This window comes from Osmia bicornis, chromosome 9 (genome assembly GCF_907164935.1).
Source record: "Osmia bicornis bicornis chromosome 9, iOsmBic2.1, whole genome shotgun sequence".
Taxonomy (NCBI): domain Eukaryota; kingdom Metazoa; phylum Arthropoda; class Insecta; order Hymenoptera; family Megachilidae; genus Osmia; species Osmia bicornis.
The window spans coordinates 7,945,548-7,969,039 of record NC_060224.1 but is presented as its reverse complement, the minus strand read 5'-3'; the positions used below and the strand labels follow the sequence as shown (position 1 = coordinate 7,969,039).

At 43.6% G+C, this 23,492-nt stretch overlaps 2 protein-coding genes across 3 annotated transcripts in view; one reads left to right on the top strand and one right to left on the bottom strand.

Annotated features, from left to right (window-relative positions):
- The window catches only part of LOC114875078 (protein Skeletor, isoforms D/E-like), a 226,049-nt gene that overhangs the window by 104,075 nt on the left and 98,482 nt on the right, over positions 1-23,492 (top strand). The window contains 1 exon segment of the mRNA XM_029184999.2: positions 3,620-3,700. The gene's annotated coding sequence lies outside the window, so the exon portion shown is untranslated.
- Positions 1-23,492, bottom strand: part of LOC114875090 (complexin) — a 174,928-nt gene that overhangs the window by 88,409 nt on the left and 63,027 nt on the right. For both annotated transcript variants that reach the window (XM_029185014.2, XM_029185013.2), the window contains one exon: positions 18,141-18,238. In XM_029185014.2, the coding sequence (XP_029040847.1) occupies positions 18,141-18,195 (55 nt within the window). In that variant the 5' untranslated portion in view covers positions 18,196-18,238. The remainder of the gene's footprint in view (positions 1-18,140; positions 18,239-23,492) is intronic.

The following is a 23,492-nucleotide window of genomic DNA, read 5'->3' as shown; positions in this document are numbered from 1 at the left end:
CGGCTCATTGTTCCTGCCTTCCCTATTGTGTCGTCCGCTCGCGTGTTACATTCTAACCTTCCACACACTCGCTGCCCTCATTCACTTGCCTGCCTCGTCGCAGACCTCCGACCAACCCCTGCCCGCCCACTCCTTTCTTTTCCGCAGCGTCTCAATCTGCGAAAGCTACGGCAAACAAAAAGGCCTGTCGTTCACGGCTGCGACCGTTTTGTGTCTGCTCGCGAATCGCGAGCCACGTTACTGCGGGCGCAAACTGGAACGCTGTTTCCGAAACACCTTCGGCAAGCTTTTGTCAAGCTTCATCCTACTGAAACGCTTCAGACTTCTGGCATTTCTTTTTTTCTCACCAACAGAACGATTAATCACGCTGATTTTCACGCTAGCCTGAGGCTTCGCAACTGATAACGTATTAAGTACGTAAATTTATTCTGCCGAAAATATGGAAAACCCCTTTCTCCGATCACTTCCAGTTATTGTTGTAGCAACGCGCGTGAAATCACGGTCGGGACCGCGCCAATCAGGCGCGAGAGGGGCCCTGATTGGTTCGAGCGTATTTCCCGACCGACACTTTTGGAGGCCTCTAGGTTCTTTCGCGCGGACCTCCAAGAGTGCCGATCGAGAAATATGCTCGAACCAATCAGGACCGCTCTCGTACCTGATTGGCGCGGTCCCGGCCGTGATTTCACGCGCGCCGCTACATTTTCTTCAACCGACTCGTCGAGTTACGTTTCTTTGTCGCGACAAAAACGAATCTCGGATAACAAGTCGAGCAATTTCCCGCGAGAATCTCGAGCATAAAGTGCAGGGAAACAAGGGCAATCCTTCTGGTCGTAGTGCTTTAAAGGATGTCGAAACGCAGATACGGGCTTCCGCGAGTCAAAGGTTAGAAACACGACTAACTGATGGACCGATTCCATGGCTGCTGGTAGGATGGAAGGGGAGGGGTAACGTTTCTCAAACTTTCCAACACTATGGAGCTTGATACGTGACTTTCGTCGAGTTCAGACCTTGTCGTTTCGCTTTTTCGAATAAACCTAAAGTATTAACATGAAACGCACCTGCGTATCGCAAAGTCTTGCCGAGAAACTTTGATCACGATTCTAAACAGACTTTTTAAAGTTTCCAGTAACTCTGTGTAAGAATTGGGTTGGATTTGAAAACGAACTATATGAAATGGCAAACGATAGATCGTAAGATTCTGATAGGGATTTGGTAGAATAGCTTGTACTTTGAGAAACGCTGCTCTAGCATCGGGGATGACCAGACCCAGGGGGAGGGGGTGGCTCGTGCTATAATCTTCTTGACAAAAGCCACCGGGCTCTGACCGCAATCCGAAATCAATAGCTCGCGGTCTGTTGCCGCTATCTGTTCCATCGCCTCTACATTCCGTATAAATAGACGTACGCTTAATGGAAAACGAGTTCTACTCGTGGTAAGTCGGCGGAGTGCATCGATAGAGCATCTACAGTCTCTCGCTATCGAATTAGGACCACGTACGAGAATTTCACTTTTATGGAATATATGGAAGATTGTCTTGGGTCATTCAAATTATTACTAGATACGTTGATTTGTTACTATTGTGATGAAAATAAAATTCTATTGGCGATGAGCGTTTGAAGGCTGTGCGAGTGTTTGCCTGGAGCAGAGATGGGCAAAAATGTATCTAGATAAAAAATTTTAAGTTCGAATAAAAGCTCAAAATTGTATTCGAACTTCGTCGAATAAAAGATACTTTATTCTTATCCGTTATTCGAAGTTCGAATAATCACGAAGTATCTTATCCGAAGCGCCACGGATGAACTAATTTATTCGACGAGAATTTATCCGACGGACCAAAGATACTTTTTTTATTCGATTTGCCATTTAAATAATTATTTTATCTAGATAATGCCCATCTCTGGCCTGGAGTCTACTCAAAAGACTTGTTTACAACTCTCCAAGCACCACATTATCTGAGTTGAAAACAAAAATTACAGATATTTACAGATGGGAAAATAACGAAGATATAAAAAGCAAAGCAAAGGGTGAAAATACAAGATATTAACATGTGTTAATAATGTTATGTACAGTAGTAGTGTATTATGTTAGTAGATAATAAATTATATCGTTACAATTTGAACAGGCTTTTTAATTTTACGAGAAACGTGAAAAATGCTGAAAATTTCTAGTGGTCCTGATTCAGTAGCCAGGGGCTGTAGGTTTTATTCAAAAGACAGAAACTTCACGATACGTTTCCGGTACGTTTTCAAATCTCTTAACGATGGAAATGAATTATTGCTACGTTTTCCACGTTAAAACGGACGGTAAAATCGTCCCCGTTCGATGCCGACGAGAAATCGTTCGGTGATTTATTATCCTGAAAGGGAAGAGCGTGTATCCGCGTGGCAAAGCCAACGTGTAGCAGCTGACACAGAGATTCCAGGGGATGGTTCTGCCTTCTCGAATTACCGTTTACGTAATTCCCTAGCCAAACGATCAGATTTTCCGGGTATTACACGGATTTCCCGACCTCGTTACAAGATGACTTCGCCCCACTGAATTTATGCCCCAGGTTGTTCCATTTCTATTCGTCCTACCTACCGATCTGATACACGTCGAACGATAAAGTCAACAGGAGCGCAAACACCATTTTCTTGAGTAACAAAGCGTCGAATAATTATTTCTTCACGGTGATGGATATGTTGCTTAATGTTTCCCGATAAATGCCGCAGAAAAGTCAGCCAACGAAGTAGCCGCACGATTGAATTTCGCGATCGTTCGGTTATCGGGGAAAAAGTGAAGGCGGTTTCCCTGGCTGTTCTATCGAACGAACTTTTCCCGGCTCGATTTCCATGAAATTTCTGGCACGAGCATTTTTCGAATACCGGCGTTATTAAATGCCCGATATATCGGCCCGGCTGCCATTGGTGACATAGCATCGGTCGGAACGAGCTGGTCTGCGTTAAAAATCCACGTCAAGAATGTTTTGAAAATGCATCGGTTGATCGATGCTGCACGAGGGTGCACCACACACGCGCGTATCCAGAGGAACAAGGACGATGAATTTTCCCTACGTTGTCGAATTCGTTTAATCCATGCCGTGAAAGCAGTGAGCGAAATCGCGCGCGGTTTACGCGATTTAGGGAAAAACAGTTGCCGAGTGGATTTTGTGCATTTACGGACTCGTTTCGTTCTAAACCTTCTTCATTTTTAAATGCTTCTCGTGAAATTTCGATGTTTAAAGTTTCACGAGATGAACGTAAATTAATATGAGTTCATTTTTGAGAAATTCAAGCAAAGTAGGGAAGCGAGAATAATAGATGTTAGATTTCGAGTGGAATAGAAAGTAATCAGGATATTTTCACTTGCTCCCGCGTATAATTTTTACAGCAGTCGGATCCTAGAATTGGCTAGAATTTCTACGTGCAGTCGATATTGCTCGGTGTTCGGCGATTCCGTGTCCCTCTGTATTAAATTATTACCGGAACCGCGCGATATTTTTCCGTTTCCCTTTGTCCCGCTTGTATACAACGGGCCAGGAAAAACGGGAATAATTTCCACAAATCGTCACCGACTATGATAAAAAGAAAGAAAAAGGTGCTTCGATTTCGCTGCTAATATCGAACATTTGATGTTACAGAAAGCGGGATGGAATAGATGGAGCATTGTCTGAATTCGTTAAGAGTCGAAAATGACGTCGTTACGACGGCACGGAGGCAAGGTAAGAATTTTAATTAATTTCCATAGCCGGGACCGGCAAGAAGTTTCTCGTTAATGCATTCTTCGAGTCTGCCGTTCGACGCATAATTAATATCCTTAAGCTGGCCAGACCGGAAGAACTTTTACGCGGCGCATTCGAGGCCGGAAACTGCGACGATTGCGATGCAGGCCGGCATTAGCGACGCGTTGGATGCTCGTTAAAATCTCGTTAAGTGTTCCCGCTATTCTGTCCCGTCTTATGTTAATGCTCGCTCGCATAATCCGCGGAAAGAAACAATGCCATTCTTTCCCAGCCGCTCCGCGTTTTATATTTCGACGAGATCGCGAGAACAGAAAACGTTGCCGGATGAGAGACGGCCGGTTGAAATGGAACAGTGAAACGCGTTTCTACCGCTAAGTAAGACAACTCTTAAATTCTGCTTCTGGCAGATCAATTTATGTAATGCAGAGTAGACGAATAGATGGCTTTTATCGCGTTACCGATGATTTATTTCCACAGTTTTAAGACAGTTTTGCGATAAAAAGCTGGAAAATCTCTGGCTGTCAGCGAGAGAGACACGGTAAGCAGTTAAAAAAAAGATTTCACCCCGACAGAAACGTAATTACACAAGAATATATATCATAGAGCAAGGTTCCGCATGGTCCAAAAGGGACCCATTTAAAAAATGTTTACAGTTTCGACGTGAATCACGTTCTTTGCCGTGTTTGCGTTCGCGTTATGCGGCAACACGAGGATGTCGTGTGCACGGGACTCCATTAAAGTGCACCGGGAACTCTCGGCGCGCGGTGGGAATTTCGGCGCGTTTTAATTTTCCGGCCGCTGGTAGGTAGAGGAAAGGAAGGAAAAGGATCCGCGGAATTAGTCGCCGGTACTTCTAATTAGAGGTGGCGGTAATGAGTTAAAAACGGACGCGAGGATCTCTCGAGGAAACGGAAGGGCTGTGAAAATAAGGGATGGAACACGGTCTCGGATGGTCGTCGAGCAAACGATAGTCTATTACGCTCGGCGGCCGGAAAGAATTACCATGTTGACGAATGGATTTTCATTTTCGAGTCTCGCCGCGTGCTCGAAACGAACGTTTTATAACAACCTTTTCCATCGCGATTCAGCTTTTTTATTCTCACTTTTCATCGACTCGATTATTAATTAACGCGTCAATTACCCTCGTAAATGAATTGCATCTGCGCGATCTCTCGACTCCGGATGAAAAGAAGGAAAAAAAGATGGCGATCCGGGCGAACAATCGAGATTATTTTCAAAGGAAAAGCAGAGCCGTCGATGTCAGCGATTGTTTTCACGCGCGGCAGACACGCGAGGCTGAACAGGCAGATTCTTTTTTCGACATTCCAAGGATCCTTCCTTCGGAAGCGTTTTAATTCCATCGACACCCCACTCAGCTAGACATTCTATTCCCTCTGCTTCCCTCGTTCATTCAATTCAAACTTAATAAAGCGTCATGCACACTGGCTGGCATTTTTCCGCGACTCCGGCAAGACGAAGACCGAATTGAATGCGGCGAATGCTCATTTAGCATCGCGACGCGTTGCAGCCAACCCCGACCCACCGCCCCTAAGCCGCAGCCAACCTCCGTCGATAGGAAGCTGGAGCCAGCCTTTCCTCCTGGATACGGCAGCATCCTTCTGGAATCCTTAATATAGTCCGTCGAAAGGGGAGAGCTGGACGGGAGGGTTGAGAAGGGTGAGAATGGCACGCGAAAGGGATGATATCTCGCCATCCTGAAAATTACGTCCCGAGCACGATATACCCCCTCGGCTTGGTAAATAGGCATCGGGAATGGAACATCGTCGGGGATGCGAAATGGCTCGACCCCGCCATTTATTCGTTCCTCTTTTATATTCCGAATGGAAGACCGTGTTTAATTTTCAATTAATAGGACGTAAAGTGTAGCCGATGAAATTTCTTTAACATCCCTTATATTTTTATAAAATATACAAGGGATAATAGCTTGATAACGCGCTGGAGTTGGTTGGATGCTCTAATTTGGCCGGGGTTCAAATCCAGCCAGGGGTTGAAACTATTTCATCGCGAAACGTGTACAGGATAGGAAAAAAAGTGAAATTCTCGTTGGGAAAATTAGCGGAGATTAGGACGTTTCGCAATCGATGATAAACTGGGGAGCTCGAAACTATCGGCCCTTCAATCTCTCTCGTCTGCCAATGACTTCTCTTTGTTCTAATTCCGTGGTGCCGTCGTCGATCTCTGATCGATGGATCGTTCTCTAGCATGGCTCTAGGGATAACGAGGATGTGGCTTCACGCAAACGAAAATGTCGTCGATCATCCTAGCCTTCTCTCTTTCTCCCTCGGTGCATCTATCTTTATCCTTCTCGTCCACAGAAATGCCTCTCCGTCGCGATTATGCTAATTGCTGTTGCAGCTGCAATCACTCGGCGTGACAGTGTACTCCCTCTTTCTCTCTCTCTCTCTCTCTCTCGCTCGCTCGTTCGCTCGCTTCCACTTGGTACTCGCTCGGTGTCGATCGATCGACAAGGATTCCCGCAGATGCGACTCGCGTTACCAGCAACGGCAACGCTAATTAATCGGTCGCGTTGCTAATTCGGGGCTCGGATCATTTGCATGGAGATATAATTGCATACGCGAGACCACCGTAATAAAATATGGAGTTTAACCAACCCTGTATGCTCGCTGCGGACACGATTTTTCCTCGCTATACAATTCGATTCCTAACGGTGCAATAACGATACCGAAACTACGATTGCCGAAAATAACCGGGAACGGTAACCCGGGTAAATGGGTGTTACTCGTGGGAACCTTTCATCGTTCGAATTCATCGTCAGAGAAAAGAGCCCTTTTCTTGAATTATTCGGCACGGAAATCACGTCAGCTGGAAAGTGGGTCGTTATATTTCGTGCATTAACGTGATTGCCCAGTAACGATTATCACGATCGAAGCCAGGAGTCTTCTTTACGAGCTTAAAAGCTGCTTTAGAGTGCTTCTCGTCTAACGCGATTGGAATTTTCTCGCATTTTTACAAGTCGTGGAAGAAGAGGAAGAAGAAGAAGAAGAAAGGTTCTTAACGCGAAACACCGATTGCCGAGAAAATCAAGGTTCCGATCGATCCGTGAATTGCTCGAGAATATGCCATGTTCGAAGTCGTTGGAGCGAATTTCCTTTCCACGTTCACGGGTCAAGGGGCAAGAACCGACTACGGGGCCCGTGTATGCGCCATTCGAATTTCCAGCTCGGATCCTGATCTAATGACATGATTAATGGGACCATTGTCTCCAAGTACAGCACCGATTCGAGGGCACAAAAGCGACGAATGTGACGATAGTGAAACATTGAAACAGGGACAGACACACATAGTTCTCTGAAGGGGGCGTCTATTAAGAGCAAAGTTATCAAACTGGTGATCCTTGCTCCTTGAATCGTGAAAATTATCCTTACGAGAGAGATACCTCGTCCTCGTTTCTGCCAGTTTGTTTAATAAATAAATATTAAACGCCCTTTGATATAATATTGGAAGAAGGAATTCGATAAATTACCTTGCTCCTCCTTTCATCGAATTAAGTAATACTCATCCTTGACTGGACGTTTCGAAATTTGCAACCGTTCGTTACGTTTAATCGCGGTTAAGTAGAACTCGAACCACTAGCTACTCCGTTAATTAAATTAGTTAAATATTTCGCGAATTCGGTCACGAGCATACGATCGATCCTTCAGTACGAAGCTGCTTGCGTTTGTTAAATACCTGGACGAGCTAGCGAGCCTTTCCTCCATTCGCCCGACTGAAACTTGTCGAAACTTTGTTTACACCGGGTCAGAGATCCTCTGCTACTGTATCGCTATCGATTACACTCTGTTGGAACAGCGTACGCAGCCGAATAATTGCAATTAGAACGATTAGCATAATTACTACGAGACAGGAAGTGCGTTCCTGGCCGACGCGACGATGCGACGCGAAACACTGATTATAGCCAGGAAATCAACTAAACGTCAATTTCTTTCAACTGCTTCGTCTCGATACTTCTACGATACGTGGAAAAAACATTTTTAAACTGTTGAAACAATTTCTGCATAGAAGAAAATGCACATCATTCCAGAGGAAGATTTATTTATCCGAAGGAAAGAAACGAAAGGAATTTGAATGGAGAGTGAAATAATTCTAGAGGCCGCGCATTGTACACTGGTGACCCTTATCTCGGGATTGCGACGTGTTAAATAAGAACAAAAGCGCAGCTTTTGTATCCCTCTCGCTTTATAACCATCCTCGCCCTCGAGAGTTCTGAATTAATCACGCGGATACTCCATTTGCGTAGTTTCTCATCGCCAACAGTTCCATAGGGATCTTCGAGGAACTAGCCGTTTCTTCTTTCCCTTCGTACCTGCTAAGCTCATTAGACCTTACACTGTTGCGATTACGCTTGTCCAACATTTAGTAGCACGATTCTTATCGTGGGAACTTCTTAATTCGTCGACTCGTTTAACTAATACTCGCTGATCGCGCTTTGTTTAATTATATTGATAATCCAACATACGATTATATTATTTTCATAGAGCCACATTGATTATAGACAATTCGATTAATTCGGGATGAATTATCAACGGCAATGGGACACATCGTTACACTAGATAAATTGTTAATTAATCATTTCCGCGAGCGTCAATTTCAGATCACGTTAATCCGGCGTTGATTTTAACGTCGGATGAAACTCGTCGACGGCTGTAATTCATCGAGTGTAACTATAAATCGAGGGAACTAGATCGATTGAATTTTCTCGCCAACTCGTCGACCGTCGATTACGTGTCGTTGTGCAATTGACAATAGCACCGATGATTGATTATAAGAATTAATCCCCTCGTGTATATGAACCTTCCAACGACACACGTAATTTGGACAAGGTTGACTGAGTAACCGTGAGCAATAATCATCTTATTTTTGCAATATTATTCAATAAAATTTCGGGGGTCCGAAGCGAGCTCCAAAAAAGGGCTTCACATGAAAAAAAAGTACCTTAAATAAAATTTATAAAATTAACATTAAAGCTTGTATAATTAATTTAGATTTGCATTTACATTGATTAATATTCAAGTAAACATTACTCTTCTTGCATTCTTAGATGTAAAATCGTCTTATGGACGCCCTAGACGGCCGTCTAGTCTGCCTAGGCACAGGCCGGCCCTGATAGAAAGTATAATTTTGCCAAATTGGCTAATCAGGGACTTAGAAATTGTTCCCTCTGTCTTAAGGGTGTTGTATACCGAATCATTCACTATCGTACTTAGATAGTCCGGCTTTCTCATCGTATTATAAGTCAACCTTCAACAACAACCACCCCAAGTCTTTCCTTCTATTCTTAATGATTCATCCAACCTAGTCATCTCCAAACCTTGACCTCATAACCTCATCCCTTTTAAAATACCCAACACTTTTCCCTCCAGGTCAGATTTTTCCGAACCATCTTAGAACTAGAGTCTACTTTTGTCACGACGAATATTGTATGAAAAACTTTGCTTGTATTTCATTTTGTGATTGAAATAAATAAATATCGCGAGTAGAATACAAATACACCTCGAGGCATGTATCCCTATATGTGGGGGTTATGAGCGGAGCATGGCGTTCCCGGCGCCTGGGTCTCTTTCCCGTGATGGCCGTAAGGTGTCGCGGGTGTAATTCCATCCTTTCTCGCAAGCGGTCACAAAGGAACTGCCGACAATGAACCCCTTGACCGCACCATGAAGACACACAGAGTCGTTTTGGCCCGTGTACTTAGGTCCCCGCTAGCACGCGACAATGCGGACCTCTTTATGGTGCGGTCAAGGGATTCATTGTTGCCAATGTTCCTTTGTATCCGGCTGCGAGAGGATCACCCTGTAGAACTCAGGCGTCTGGGGCAAGGATCGTCCACGTTAGCCCCACTGACGAGTTCTACAGGGTGATCCTCTCGCTAGTGGACTCAAAGGAAGTGCCGCCACACCAGTATGAATGGACCCAAGCCCTTTTCTGTCATCGAAACCTTCTCACGGGCCCAGCTACAGTATGCACCCCCGTCGAGAAAACGACTTGGGTCCATTTATACTACATTGTGACGGCACTTCCTTTGATCGTAGAGGATCACTCTATAGTGGACGGTTCCCGAGACGAAACGCCATAATTTTTCCGCCGGTATCCTACATATAATATAGGTATGAAGAATCCGTCCGGAAGGTCGGCGACGCACGGCACTTTACTTTTTCCTTCAATAAGTAATTGCTCGCGTAAAACGTTCGAAGTCTATAGTTATTTATCTTTAGTCTATGCAACGCCTTACAACGTGGCTGTATTTTATCCCTGCCACCTCGGAGGTAGGATCGATATGTTGGTGCGCGACCAACCGCGAAAACTCGGCCTCGAAACAGCGGGTCGGCTTTTTAGGCCATTCTCCAACACAACGATGAGCATCCACCGATGTATCTTGCAAATGTTCAGGCTATGACCATCATTATTGGCAGCAAACGCCTATACTCGGCTGCTGGGTAGCTTTCTCACGGAATCTCTTCGACCCTTCGAAGCTGTCTACGAACGAGGCACTCGAAAATATATCGTAGCTCAGCTGGAAGGTAGCGGGTTCAGCCTTCCGGTTCGCGAGGGAATTTTTCGGTCGTTTCGTAAATGCGTCTCGTTTATCTTGCAACTTTAATTTCACCGAAACGCGACACGCCTGCTGCGGATATTGCTGTCGCGAAGACGGAAGAGAGAGAATGAAACGAAGCGGTTCTCGTTTATAAAATCCACGTGTTGGTTCCAAACGATCGGTCACGGGAACTCTCCACAACCCGTGTGTACCTCGGATTCTGACCCAGAAACCGAGCAAAATATTATCATCTAGAATACGTAACGTTCAATCTGTGAAAACCGAGAAAAATCTGCTGTTTCAACAAATTGTCGGTGATATTTGTTGACAGACCTATTTCGTTGCAGTTCCTTTTTTTCTCTGAAACTCATGGCACAATCGATCGAAACAGAGATACCACGGTAATTTCCGTAAAACCTGAGGTGCTAGGTGTATTATAGGAACGGCGTGTTTCGCGATATTTAATTAAATCGCTGGCTGGTCGGTAGAAAGTTCTGTCGATAGTTGGAAACAGTTAGCAGGAAGCACGTTTGCCCTCGGCCGAACGGACATTTCGCGGACACGGACAACCCACGTGGCCGTTTCCCAGCATCGAAACGCCGCCGCAATGTTCTGCGAACCAATTCCATTGGCCGATACTATTAACCGATTGATTTTCCAGGCTTTCTAATACGTTTCTGCCATGTAACATTAACGTTACCTCGAACACGTAGCACCTTTTATAAATTTTTTAACAGGACCCTGCTTTTCTCCTTTAATTCTCTATCGATATTTCTTAGCACACTGGAAACGAAAGTAAGAGTCTCGTATAAAGATATAAAACTTTCTTCTACCTTCTCCATTGTTCCCTGATGAATTTATCAAAACGGGACAGACGCGCATACATCGTTTTCGAAAGTGCATTCGTGTCAACGACAGACGGACAGCTGCGCCGTCACGGCTCGTTGAAACGCCTAGACCGGCCCTCAAATAAATCACGAGGCGCATAATTAATTGGGACGATTGTTTGTCGCGCGGTGGTATCGATGAACAGGCTGATTCGCCGGTTAAATGCTGAGCCCTGCCTCGATATTTGATTATCTCTGCGTGAACTTCGCTCTTCCATTTGAATTCGAGCTTCCGAGTTTCCTCTGTTCCTTTCACGTTTGCGGTAAGTTCAGCAAACAATGATTTTCCAACATCCAACACGCATATATAATTTCATTTACCAATACTGCTGTTTTAAACACGATCACGTGTGAATTATCATGCTAACGATATAAGTTAAAATTTCAAATGTCTTGCGGCGTGTGCCAATTTTCACTCAACATGTTAATTAACTTGCTGTGTGCATTTCATCCGAAATATCGTTCGAAGGTATCTTACCAAAGCGAGGGGTGTGAAAATGCCAACAAGAAATTTCGGCTAGTTTTCCCGAGTGTTTACACGCTCTATGCAAGCACACCCTTGCTACGTTCATTAATTGACGGTGTTTCTGGAGATATATTTATAGTCTTAAAAATAACAGACATCGTCGTGTTTAACGCTAGATTTAATCCGAGTAGTTGAAACTCGATGGCGTGGAGTAATTTTTTTAAGCGCACCCTCTTGGGGTAACATCCGCGCGACGGAGAAGAAAAGGGGGAAGGGGAGGAAATAATTCAAAGTCGAATGGAGTAATCCTTGGAAAACTTTGCTCCTAGCTAGTGCTCTTTTGTTTTCATCGCTCTTTTGTTCTTTGCCGCCAAACTCCGTGGAAAAAGGAGTCCCGCTCGCCTCGTAAATAGAGTTCACGTGAAAGTTCATTTAAATTGGACGAGGATCATTCTAGCGGGTTTCCCGCGGAACCGCGCCGAACACATCGGTCGACCAGCATTGCAGCTATGCTCCGGCCAATTCTGACCGCAGCCTGGATCCGCCATAGTTCAGGTTTTGGGGCTCGGCCCAGATACGATGCCCGGATCCATGGAGGGTAATTGATGGAACCACGTTGGATCTGGCTGGAACGAGCGACAATCGGTTCGTTTATCGATTGCTTTCCTTCGTGGTCGAAGAGCGTGGCTAATCGACTTCGTTTGATGGTCGATTTTGTAAGAGCACGTTGTTTCTTTTCATTCCTGTTTCTCTAACGTTAACACGTGTTACCGCTACGTTGTTCGTCAGATCACGTTTTCTTCTTTTTTGTTCTATAAATACATGCTGTAGGGATGTGCGGGTACCCTCGATATTACGGGCTCGGGCGGGCTCGGAAAAAATCGGACAGAGGTGTGCGAGTACTCGTAATTTACAAGCCGAGCTGAACTCGCTTCGATTGTTCGAGCCGAGTCGATCGCTTGAATTTGCCGAGCTACTCGAAATCGATGAACTGTTTGATATAAAAGCGAGCTACTCGAATATTCGAGCCATTGTGAAACTTCGATTTACGAGGGCTCGAATATTCGCGTAGTTCGATTTTTTCGTGTAGTTCGTCGATTTCGAGTAGCTCGACAAATTCAAGCGATCGACTCGACTCGACCGACCGATCATTGTTCGACTCGAAATTCGAGTACTCGAATAAATCGGACCTGACCCGAAATAGTCAGGCTACCCGACCGAGGCCGCCCGATGTTTTCCGAACCTACCGGAATAATCGGGAACCCGACATATTAGTCGGGCCGCATATCACTAACATGCTGGTCATCGATTTATATTAATCTAGAGAAATGAAATTGATGGCTACCGAGATTCATTATTCAGGAAAAATTGCAGTTTCGTTAAATTGTATGACGAGCGTCCTGAGACTTTTCGAACGATAACGTACGACATCGGGAATAAAGCATCGATAACGACGATCGGTGTGCGTAGCCGTTCCGCGAATCGAAACAATGCCGCGACATTTGCATACCATTTGCATGATTTATAACGCGAGAGATAATTATCTTGGTAGCCAGGCGCCGTAAATATCGCCGTTCACGCGCATTACCGCACCCACCCCCGCGCACCTCTACCCCTTTTACCATAACCATCCTGTTATTTATTTACAATATCTCCTACCGAGCGGTTGTCGCAATAATTCTCTCCCGTCTACGAATTTATAGCTGATCTTTCTCGCTTCCACCGACCGTGTACCCGTTCGCGGCTGTCGAAACAACGTTCCAGTTAAACTGGAACGATAATAATTTGTATACTGTTCGTTCGTTTTAGAATTCGACGTTAAATAGCAGGAAGGTTGACGAAAGTGTACCGTTGAAATATGTATCAACGATTTCCAGCAGAGGATCGTATCAGCGGATGGCAAATAAAATCCGCAACGAATAGGATTTCGTTCCTTCCAGCTACGAATCCGTTTGGAAGCTAGCAAGACTATGACTGCGCCGTGAAATAGGGAGATTTTCCTGAGGAAACGTCAGATTTGCCGGTGACAAATACCGTTCGAGATAGTAATGCGATCTACAATATTTCCCGCGGCATCTTCCTCTTCATTCATCGTTTTATCGAGCAATCTCTCTTTCGCTTGATAACAGACGGTGCACTTTTCAAGAAACTCTGATCGATCGAGGAGAAAGACGTTTTATTAAGCTGCCGCAAAGATAATCACGATTTTTCATCCGTTTTATTTTCTCGATAATTCTTCGGCGAACGCCGCGATATGGAAAACGAGAAATAGAAGAGAAGGAAATCGACAACACTACGGGGAAGAGGAAATCCGTAGAGAAGCATTCATTCGGGTCAACCCAAACTAATTGCCATTCGATTCGTCCACTCTTGGAGGTTCGCGAAAGTTTCCTGACCGCATTCCCCGCTAAAATCCCGTGTCGCACCCTCGAGCAAACCGCTGGTTTCCGGACCTCTCGGAACTTCCGACTTCTCCTCCCTCATGACTGCTTTACAACCCTGATGGACAACTCGCGATAATTGCTCGGTGAACGATTGCGCCCGGTTTATCCTTTCGTGAATACAGCAATAGCGGCTTGTTTTCCAGCGATCCATCTACTTTCCTAAACTACAGGTTTGCGCATTCTTGAAATTATTACCCCTGATTTTCTGAAATACATTCGAAATCGAATGAAGCTCTCGAAAAAGCTACGAGTTTGCCGAAATCACATCGATCAGAATATGCTCTTCTCGTTATCGTAAAATACATCGTTATCCCAAGACCCGATCCTCCGAATTCCAACAAATCAGAGAAGAGTCTAAGGGACGAGGGAGGAAAAACGAGCGAGGCCATTTAAAAGTTACATCAAGGAAGGTGATTGTAGAGAAGAATCGAGTCAGAGCTCGAGACGATTCCTCGGTCAATGTACATAATGGAAGACATCGAAAGAACAAACGAGCCAGTCGAGAAAAGACAGAAGAAGCGAACCGATCGGGTGGAGAAGGAAGAGGATAGAAAAGCCAGGACGGTGGAGGATGGATTGATTATGTCCAAGTGAGTTAAGGTTGGCCCGAAGAAAGATTCGAGGTCGAGGCTTGCTCGTAGCTTGACGAAGGTCCCCGTTTCCCATTACGGATTCCTCGCGATACGCTTGCCTCCCGTACCCCCTGTTTCCCTCTCTTTCTCCCGTTCCCGGGGCAAGGGGGTTGAAACTTTCCCCTTAATGACAGAAGTTTTATTGCGAGCCATCGTTTACGCTGCCAGCTAGCCGACAAGCCAGCCGGTGACGCGTCGACCGAAACTCTCTGCCCGCGGTTGCTTCTCTTCAATTCCCACTTCCAACCGGCCAACTTGTAATTGTAACACGAATAACAGTGATTAAGTGTTCCGTTCGCGAACTGCCATTTGTCGCGGCTACATAATCTATACTATGAGATCCTTCGGAAAGTAAAAAGAGATCATCGAGACTAATTCAAAGAAATTCAAATTGCAGAAGATCAATTCTAAAGCAAAGCGTTTATAAATGAAAGTTACAAATTCATTCGAAAGTGGATCGGAGGAAGCAAGTCGATTAGGACCCCAATGAGAAATCAATTGAAAAGAGGTAAATTCTATGTATGTTTGCCCCTAGAATCCAAAATTGTTGATAAAAATTGGGGGTCGCTTGTATTTACTAAGATATTGTAGTAAATATTGATATAAAATCATTATTTTCAAAAGTTAATGACTTTGTGGGGTACACTGAGTTGCAGTGAACTTGTCGCAGTGAAGTTGGCTACAAATTCACTAACGTATTCACGCCGCGTCGCGTCGGTGAGTGAATGCGTGGCCAACTTCACTGCGACAAGTTCAATGCAACTCAATGTATGTACACAATACTTTTAAAGCGCATCACTAACCTACATAGGTTAGGTTAGGTTATCAGAGAAAATATAACTTACCCCACGGCAAAAACTTGACCAGTCAACAATAGTCTCCTTGCTCAGTTCTAATTCCTGTTAATAGAGTGCACAGCGCGGAGGACGCATCATGAGAAAGTATCCAATAAAACGGGCAATCATCGGGATATCAAGATTAGAGTTGGTTAACTACCTACCAGTTTTAACACTTCGTTTAAATTCACACTTTGAAGTTATTCTTTTCAAGGAGACAGGTTGACTGGTCAAGTTTTTACCGTGAGGTAAATTATATTTTTTCTGATAACCTAACCTAACCTTATCTTAACCCTTTCACCACTGAATATTTTTAAATACTTTTTACATTTTCTAGTGAAATAACGCCTAAAATGAATGAATATGTGCATTCTATACTTTGAATATATCCTACTATTCTGAAAATGTCCTGGGACAATGTGTCCCAATAGTAAAATAACAAGGATGTTGTAATGGAACAATCTTCATTATATTTTACGTGTGATACAACAAAAAACATGCTTTGCATAGTTGCCTATATACAGGGTGTCCCAGAACTGGGGTAGAATCCGTGAGGTCATTCTAAACAACGTTTTTCTTTACTAAAATATTGATTAAGGCTTCGTTTTCGAGTTATTAACGAAAAACATTGGCCAATCAAAGCGCGCCTTTAGCGCGGGCCGAACCGCAAGAGTGTTGGGCATGCTCTGCGTTCAAGCCTTGGTCGTGATCAAGTGCATCAGCACCACGTCGGTGTAATAGGATTCGTTGGGAAAAAGTTGTATCGAATAATGAATTAACAACGAATCCTATTACACCGACGTGGTGCCGATGCACTTGATTACGACTACGGTTTGAACGTAGAGCATACCCAACACTCTTGCGGTTCGGCCCGCTCTGATTGGCCAGTGTGTTTCATTAAGAACTGGAAAACGAAGCTTTAACTAACATTTTGGCAAAGGAAAAAGTTGTTTAGAATGGCCTCAGCAATCATCCCTCCATGTACAAGGAATAAGCTCAAGATTATTGGAACACTCAAATAATACGCGGTTTTGGGACGTATTTGTCCAATAGTAATTTGATATTTGCTCTGGGACATATATGTCCCGACAGTGGTGAAAGGGTTAAAAAGTGCATAGAATTTATCTCTTTTCAATTGATTTCTCGTCGGGGCCCTAATTGTAGACATTTGCCGTGTGGATCATTAACAGCAGGTTGATTCGATTAAGCGCGTCGATTTGGTTTGCTAGCAATTCGATTCGCGGCTGCTAGCTGCCGATTATCAACCGACCAGTTGGCAAAGTTAACCGCGAACGATATAATTGACTAGGAATGGAATATACCGCGTGTCGTTCAGTTTTCGAGGATTCGATGGCCCTTGGCGATACTCTAATCGAGCCGAATCAATTGTACGCCCTCGGTGGGTTCGCTTTAATCCATGCGATCCAACGCCGCGATTCCCACGCCACCGTGGAATTCTCCTACGTTAAAGACCTTGTAACTTTAATGGGATATGTTGTATCGTGTGATCGAAAGTATATGGAATCGAGCCCGTGTCTATGAGGTTTATGGCTCCTTTGAGGCTTGTAAATGTACAGCTTCTGTGTAGCTTGCAGGCAGATATATGCGTCTGATACCGTCTACTGACGAATATATACGTTCTACTTAGACTAGAAGCGTTCGGTATCAGCTGGTAGCTAATATAAGCGTTCGATATGGCCCAATGACGAATATACGCGTTCGAGGTGGCCTAATAAAGAATATACGCGTTCGATATGGCCTCCTACGGATATATGCATTCTAGGTGATCTAATAACGGGTATAGACTACTAGCGAAATAATCCGAAAAGCAATAGCTGTCAAAGCTTAGGCGGGAAGGCGAGGATAAATCAGGTACGAAATGTTTCTCAGAGTGACGAAAATATAACGCGACGCAAAGTCATAAATAACAAAAGCGACAAGCTTTTTATATCATTTCGTTGACACGGTTACGTGAACAGCATCGAAGGGTCAGTATTACAGAAGATTCTATTTCAAGTATTATCGGTAACTCGGGCGAGCGTGAGTTAAGGAAAGATTCTTTTAACTCGGATCGATAAGATAAAAATACGCGGCAATAGCGTTGGCGAAAGTAAATAATTTTTTCGTGTTTCTTTTTTTTTTCTTTATCATAGTCGACGAACCAAAGCCTTGGCGCCAGGATAACGATGCTTCGTCATTTGATCTAATGCTTTCTTCCTTCCCTCCCTCCATCTTCGCTTGGCTAGCGCGAACGATCAATCTTAATTCGCGAGCTAAATTACCGAGCGAAAGACTGATGTTTCTTATCGAAAAAAATGTATTAAGACAGGATGAAACGGTGTTTTTTCGACGATTATGTTGCTTTCCCTGATCTCGAGAATTTTCTCTATGTAAAAAGAATATTTTGGTAATTGTAATTTTATCCGGGAACTCTAGTTCTCTGTCGATTAGAAGAGCGCAAGTTTGTTCGGGCGTTCGAGGATAATCCTTGATCGTCGAAGCGAAGACTTTCGAAAGAAATACGAAAAGAAAGGAAATTTCCAAAGAAAACTCGCTGCTTTTATCGAAGATGCGACTTACCTTTAACGGCGTTCAGCTTGTTACCAACCATCTGCTTCGCCACGAAAGCTGCCATCTTGGTGCTGGTTCTTTATCACACGGGGATGAAAACTGTGGACCTGTAACCAATGATTTTCTTACAATCGATCGAGAAATATCAAGCTATTGTTGGGAGAAAAATATCTCTTTCGAAAACATTTCATACTACTCATTCAAACGTTTTGCAGTCTACTTGTAATAAAATAGAATCCATCCCCGCAAGGAAATTGAAGGAAACGTTTCAGTTTTCCCAACATCTTTCATTCTTCTTCCGATAACTTTCAATTTCTTTTCGAATTCGTCTTGCCTTCTCTTTGCAGTCGAAGGGAGGCTGTTTCACCCCTTAAACACCCAAGTTTCAGCAAGAATTAGATAATAAATTCTGATATTTATTGGAAGGATAAAAATCAATGGTACAAGGGGCGAGTGGGCGAGATTCCACTGTCAGAAACAACCCTAAACAATCCTAATTGTCTCGTTGGTCGTACACAAGTTCGGATAAATGAACGTGTTTCACTCGAACGACGAGTTAACTCGTCTTCCCCAGGGTAAACACGTCGGCTAATCCAGTCTATAGATTGCCTCCCCTAAACTTCAGAAACATAAATGGCCGAATGGTAGGCATTCATTCGTCCAAGTAGAACAGCGAAGTAAGCAAAAGGAGAAAGTGTTGGTCGTAAAAATTTCCATGCCCCCTTTTGAAATCCACGCGAGCCGCGATAACGTGGCCCAGCCTTTTATGTATGTCCTGAAATCTCTTCGTCCAAAGAAATAACCATTTCGGGTAATAACATTATATGGTTTTCGGCTCGTAAATTCCCTTTTACGACCTCGTGAAAACTAATACCGCGTTCGATCCGATTTCGAGCTATTCCAAAGTGGCCTACTGAAACGTTTCATTCTCAGTCTATGTACACGCACTGTACTCCATCGAATTCGTCGCGGTTCATTTCAACGAATCAAGGATAAAAACGGCTCGAACCGAATGATACCGAACCTTTCGCATAATTTCATCCTGTAGAATACATATATTAGTGGAATTAATTCTGGATACGCATTTATTCAAATTATAATCATTTATATTTTATATTCTGATCATTATTTTCTAATTTTAGGGCGTCGCTTATACAGCCATACTTTTAATATACAATAAAAATTACAATTTCAGTTAAAAAAATTAATATCCAACACTTTCATTGGCTATTTCACATCAGGCACAAAACCAAAAATACCGACACAGTTTAGATTTTTTTAAATTAAAATTTTGAAACGTTTACCAACCAAATCATGTGAAAATATTAAGCATAAACATTATAGATTACAATAAAAATATTACAGTATCAATTTAGCAGAGCAGAATATACATTTTCTGCACAAATATGAAATAAAGAATATTTTTATTCAAAGTGTCCAGAATTAATTCCACCGGTGTATAGAAGAAAAGTGATACCATTAATTTTTTTTGAAAACAAGGGGGACAAGAAATTCCCTTCTTCTTTTCGTGTCTCTCGATATCACATTACTTTGAAAATAAACGTCTCGAGGAACTTTCTAATGGTATCCCCTGCTTCTTCCTCGTTCTTCCAACTTTCCTGCCCTTCCTCGATTTGTCGCTACCTGTGCCCGGAATAACAGCTCGGTGGGCTAATAATTTAAGCGTTTCGAAGTCGGACGATCGTTTCGAGTAATCGTCGTCGTGGGGGAACGTTTGCTTGAAATATCACCCTTGCTCCTCACCCAGTAGCTTTTCCTTTCGGTCTTCATCATTTTTTTTTTTTCGAGAGAGCGTCATGGCATGGAAATGAAATACGCATCTCGGGGGACGTCCTCGATCCGACCACGATGAAGAGCATTTTAATCTAGCGTCGCAGATGGCCACGGAAGGGTAAGGAAACGGTACGTGTTTCGCGTGTCGGGAACGGCGAAGGGAAGGCAAGGGGTGCACACGTTACGTCGACGAAGATGATGCTCGTCGACGCGGAAACCGCCCTGTCAGCGCGATGAATAATTTAACAAGGAGCTGTAGGTCACCTAGGCCTCGTGCACTTTCGTTGGCCTTGTCGAGGGACTACGAGATGTCAAGAAGCTTAGAGAACGGGTCGCGTTGCCTATCGGTTAATACATTGCGAAAACGTCGAGTTACATTTGTATAGACGGAAAAATGTTCGTACATTAAGCCTTGACGTGGCCTGCTTTCTGAAAAGGCACGATGTTTGCCTCCTGGATGTATCAAGGTATATTTTAAAGTCGTACGCAGAGATTGACATGATTCGCAAATGCTACCTTTCTTTTCGACGTCCTAATTCGTCTGTTCGCGAAAGGAAATTTCCCGATATTTTTCCGTGAACGAAAATTCAGCTGGATCGCTTATGTTGCGACGCTAGGTCCATCAGCGTCGCTTATCTGGCGTCTAGCGCAGAAATGGCTAAACCAGAGTGGCTTGCAGTCGGCCAGCCAAACACAGGGGGTAGAGAAAGGATCAATAGAGAAACAGAACGGATCCGGAGAGGATGGAAGGAGACAGGGTTTCGATGAAGCCAAGGGGAGAGCGAGGAAGAGAGAGAAACAACAGGCACGGTGTAAACGGAGATGAAGCGACTACCGGGAGACGAGAGGAGCAGGGCGTCTGCGAGAAGACGACGCCGATAAACCGGCGGTAAACCGGCGTCGAGACGTCTCGGCGCCTCTCCTCTCTCGCTCCACCTTCCCCGTGATTTTCCAACAACGCGAGGCAACTTTATCCCGACGACAATGAACGAAACGAACCTCGACGAAGATATCGCTTGTTTTTTTTTTCTTTTGCATCGATGAAATTCGCTGTTACAGGAAGAAAGCCCTTCGATTAGCTCTTAGATCGTTAGTGGTAATGCAAGGACTCAAAAGGGACTTTGCTACCTTCAGTTATTCCATCGTTAAACAAATTCAAGCCTGCGCTAAGTTATCCAAACCATCGACGAGTATTCTTTCTTCACCTTTGAAAAGTCAAACGATTGTTATCTCAAAGTTCGACGAAGGGTTAAATTCTCCTCGGTTCATCCCTTAGGAAAGCCTGCCACCTCTCGCGGCATCCTTGTTTTCGTTTACTTTAGCCGACGATTAAGCCTTTGCCGAGTAACTTCTTCGTCGACGCGATCAGGAGTTATACAGAAGAAGCTTTTCGAGGGCTTCTCGAGGCAGCTGCACCGAAAATTCGACCATATTTTCGCGACAAACTTGCCGTGTTTGCTCGAGCCGCGAATCCTTTTGGCGAAGAGAGGCAGGATGCTTGCAATTACGCTGACAAGCGAACGATGGAGCATCGAATTGCAGTCGAGTCACCGCGGTGGAAACTTTATCCAGGCTCGAGTAAAACGAGCTTACAGCTAGGAGGCTGGAAAATCGAGGCAAAACAAACGAAAGGAACCTCCTGAAATCAGGCTAAAGAAGACTCTTCTCGGAGAATACCGTTTTTTTTAACAGAGTATCGCGTTCAACCCTCTGAAAGGAATGAATTTTAACCTTCGTAATGACGAACGGAGTCAATGCTATTGTTAATTCTGTTGCGTCTCATCCAGCAAGGAAGAAGAGATGTTTCCTTTCGAGGTCGCGCAAAGAAACGAGCTTTGAGTTTAGAAGAGATGCCGAAGTACTCTGTTCGTAAGAGAAAACTGCCATGCTGCCTCGTTAGAACGCTGAGACCACCTCAGGCTATCCTCTACCTACCTTCTCGATCCCATGCCAGTAATTGAATAGAGCAAAGGACGCGGATTCGGCGTTCGACTGCAGCGAAAATCTCGCCTCTGGGGCTGCTAAGTGTCGAGGAAGAAGAGCTGGCTGCAAACGGACAATCTCTGGATCTGCATTTAACCCGGGTTAATTATCGGTGGACCGTTCGTCCCTGCGATTTCCTTCCCTTTATCCTTCGTTCTGCCTAACGAGCCGATGGTTTTTCAACTTATCCTTTCTTCTCTTCGGGCTTGCTTTCCACTGGAATTCTCTGTTCTGACTTTTAGAAACGCTGGATCAAGCGTTTTCAGTTTTCCTACTCATTTATTTATTTATTTAGCTTCTAAACGGGTGAAACCATTTTCACACAGATATGTAGAAACTTCTTATATACTAATGGTGAAAAAATTTATGCTAATATAAACAGAGGACGCTCGACAGTCAACATACAGAAATATTATAAACCTAGACATTATTATAGTAGGTCGATTTTAATACGTGTGCCGTGACGCTACGCTACGCGTTCATTAACAGTGAGAGCTCTATAGTTATCGTTTTTTATTTTGTCAATAGAATCTGCAAAAAGGTGTTGGCTGTGCTACATAATCTTGAGATAGTGTCTAAATGCCCGTATTTAGAGTAGTACTGAGTTTGATAGAAAAGATTTGATTGCCTGGTTGTACGTGGAGGAACGCCTAGTTGGGATCGGTTAATTTTCAAGATTTTTTTTGCCGTCCTAATAAATATTTACTATGAAGTGAAATATACCATCGAAAAATACATGTTTTAAGGTTGTTTTCAGATTTTTTTAAAAGTAAAATGTTAAATAATGAGGGAACGCTCGTACAACGCCCTTCTCTCGAGAATCACTTGCGGTGGCCAAGATATCTTCCAAACCGCTTATTTGAAATCAAAACCAAAGAAGATTGAGTTAGTATATTGTATTGTTAAGGGCCTGAACGAAGGATTTTTAATTCCGTTGAAAAACTTTTTTTTTATCGCAAAGAAAACAAAATTTCACTTCAAAAACCGGATTTTTCAGTAAAATTCTTGTCATCTTGGTGCAAATCTAAATTTCGCAAGACCCTTCCTTCAAGCCCTTAACAATACAATATACTAACTCAATCTTCTTTGGTTTTGATTTCAAATATGCGGTTTGGAAGATGGGCACCGCAAGAAAAGGGCAAGAGAAGAGCTGTATTTCCCTCATTATTTAACACTTTACTTTTAAAAGAATCTTATAACTACTTTAAAACATGTATTTTTCGATGATATATTTCACTTCATAGCAAATATTTGTTAGAATGGCAAAAAAAATCTTGAAAATTACGTCATTTTCCCGATCCCAACAAGGCGTAACCCCTTAATGAGTTGGAGAAGTAAATTTTGTTTGTTAAAATTTTATGAAGGAACAAAATTTCAGCTCCACTGCGTCTGTGCTCAAGTGTTTTGATTCTGAATCTGGACATGATAGGATTGTAATTATGATTAGTCAGGCTCATTGTACTCCCAGCTTTAGTGGATAGGAAACGAAGAAACTTATGCTGAATACTCTCTAAGAGGACACGGTGGTGAGCTGTTCGACCTATTCAAGATTTGGTACAACAAGGCAAGACAAAGTAGTGTGTG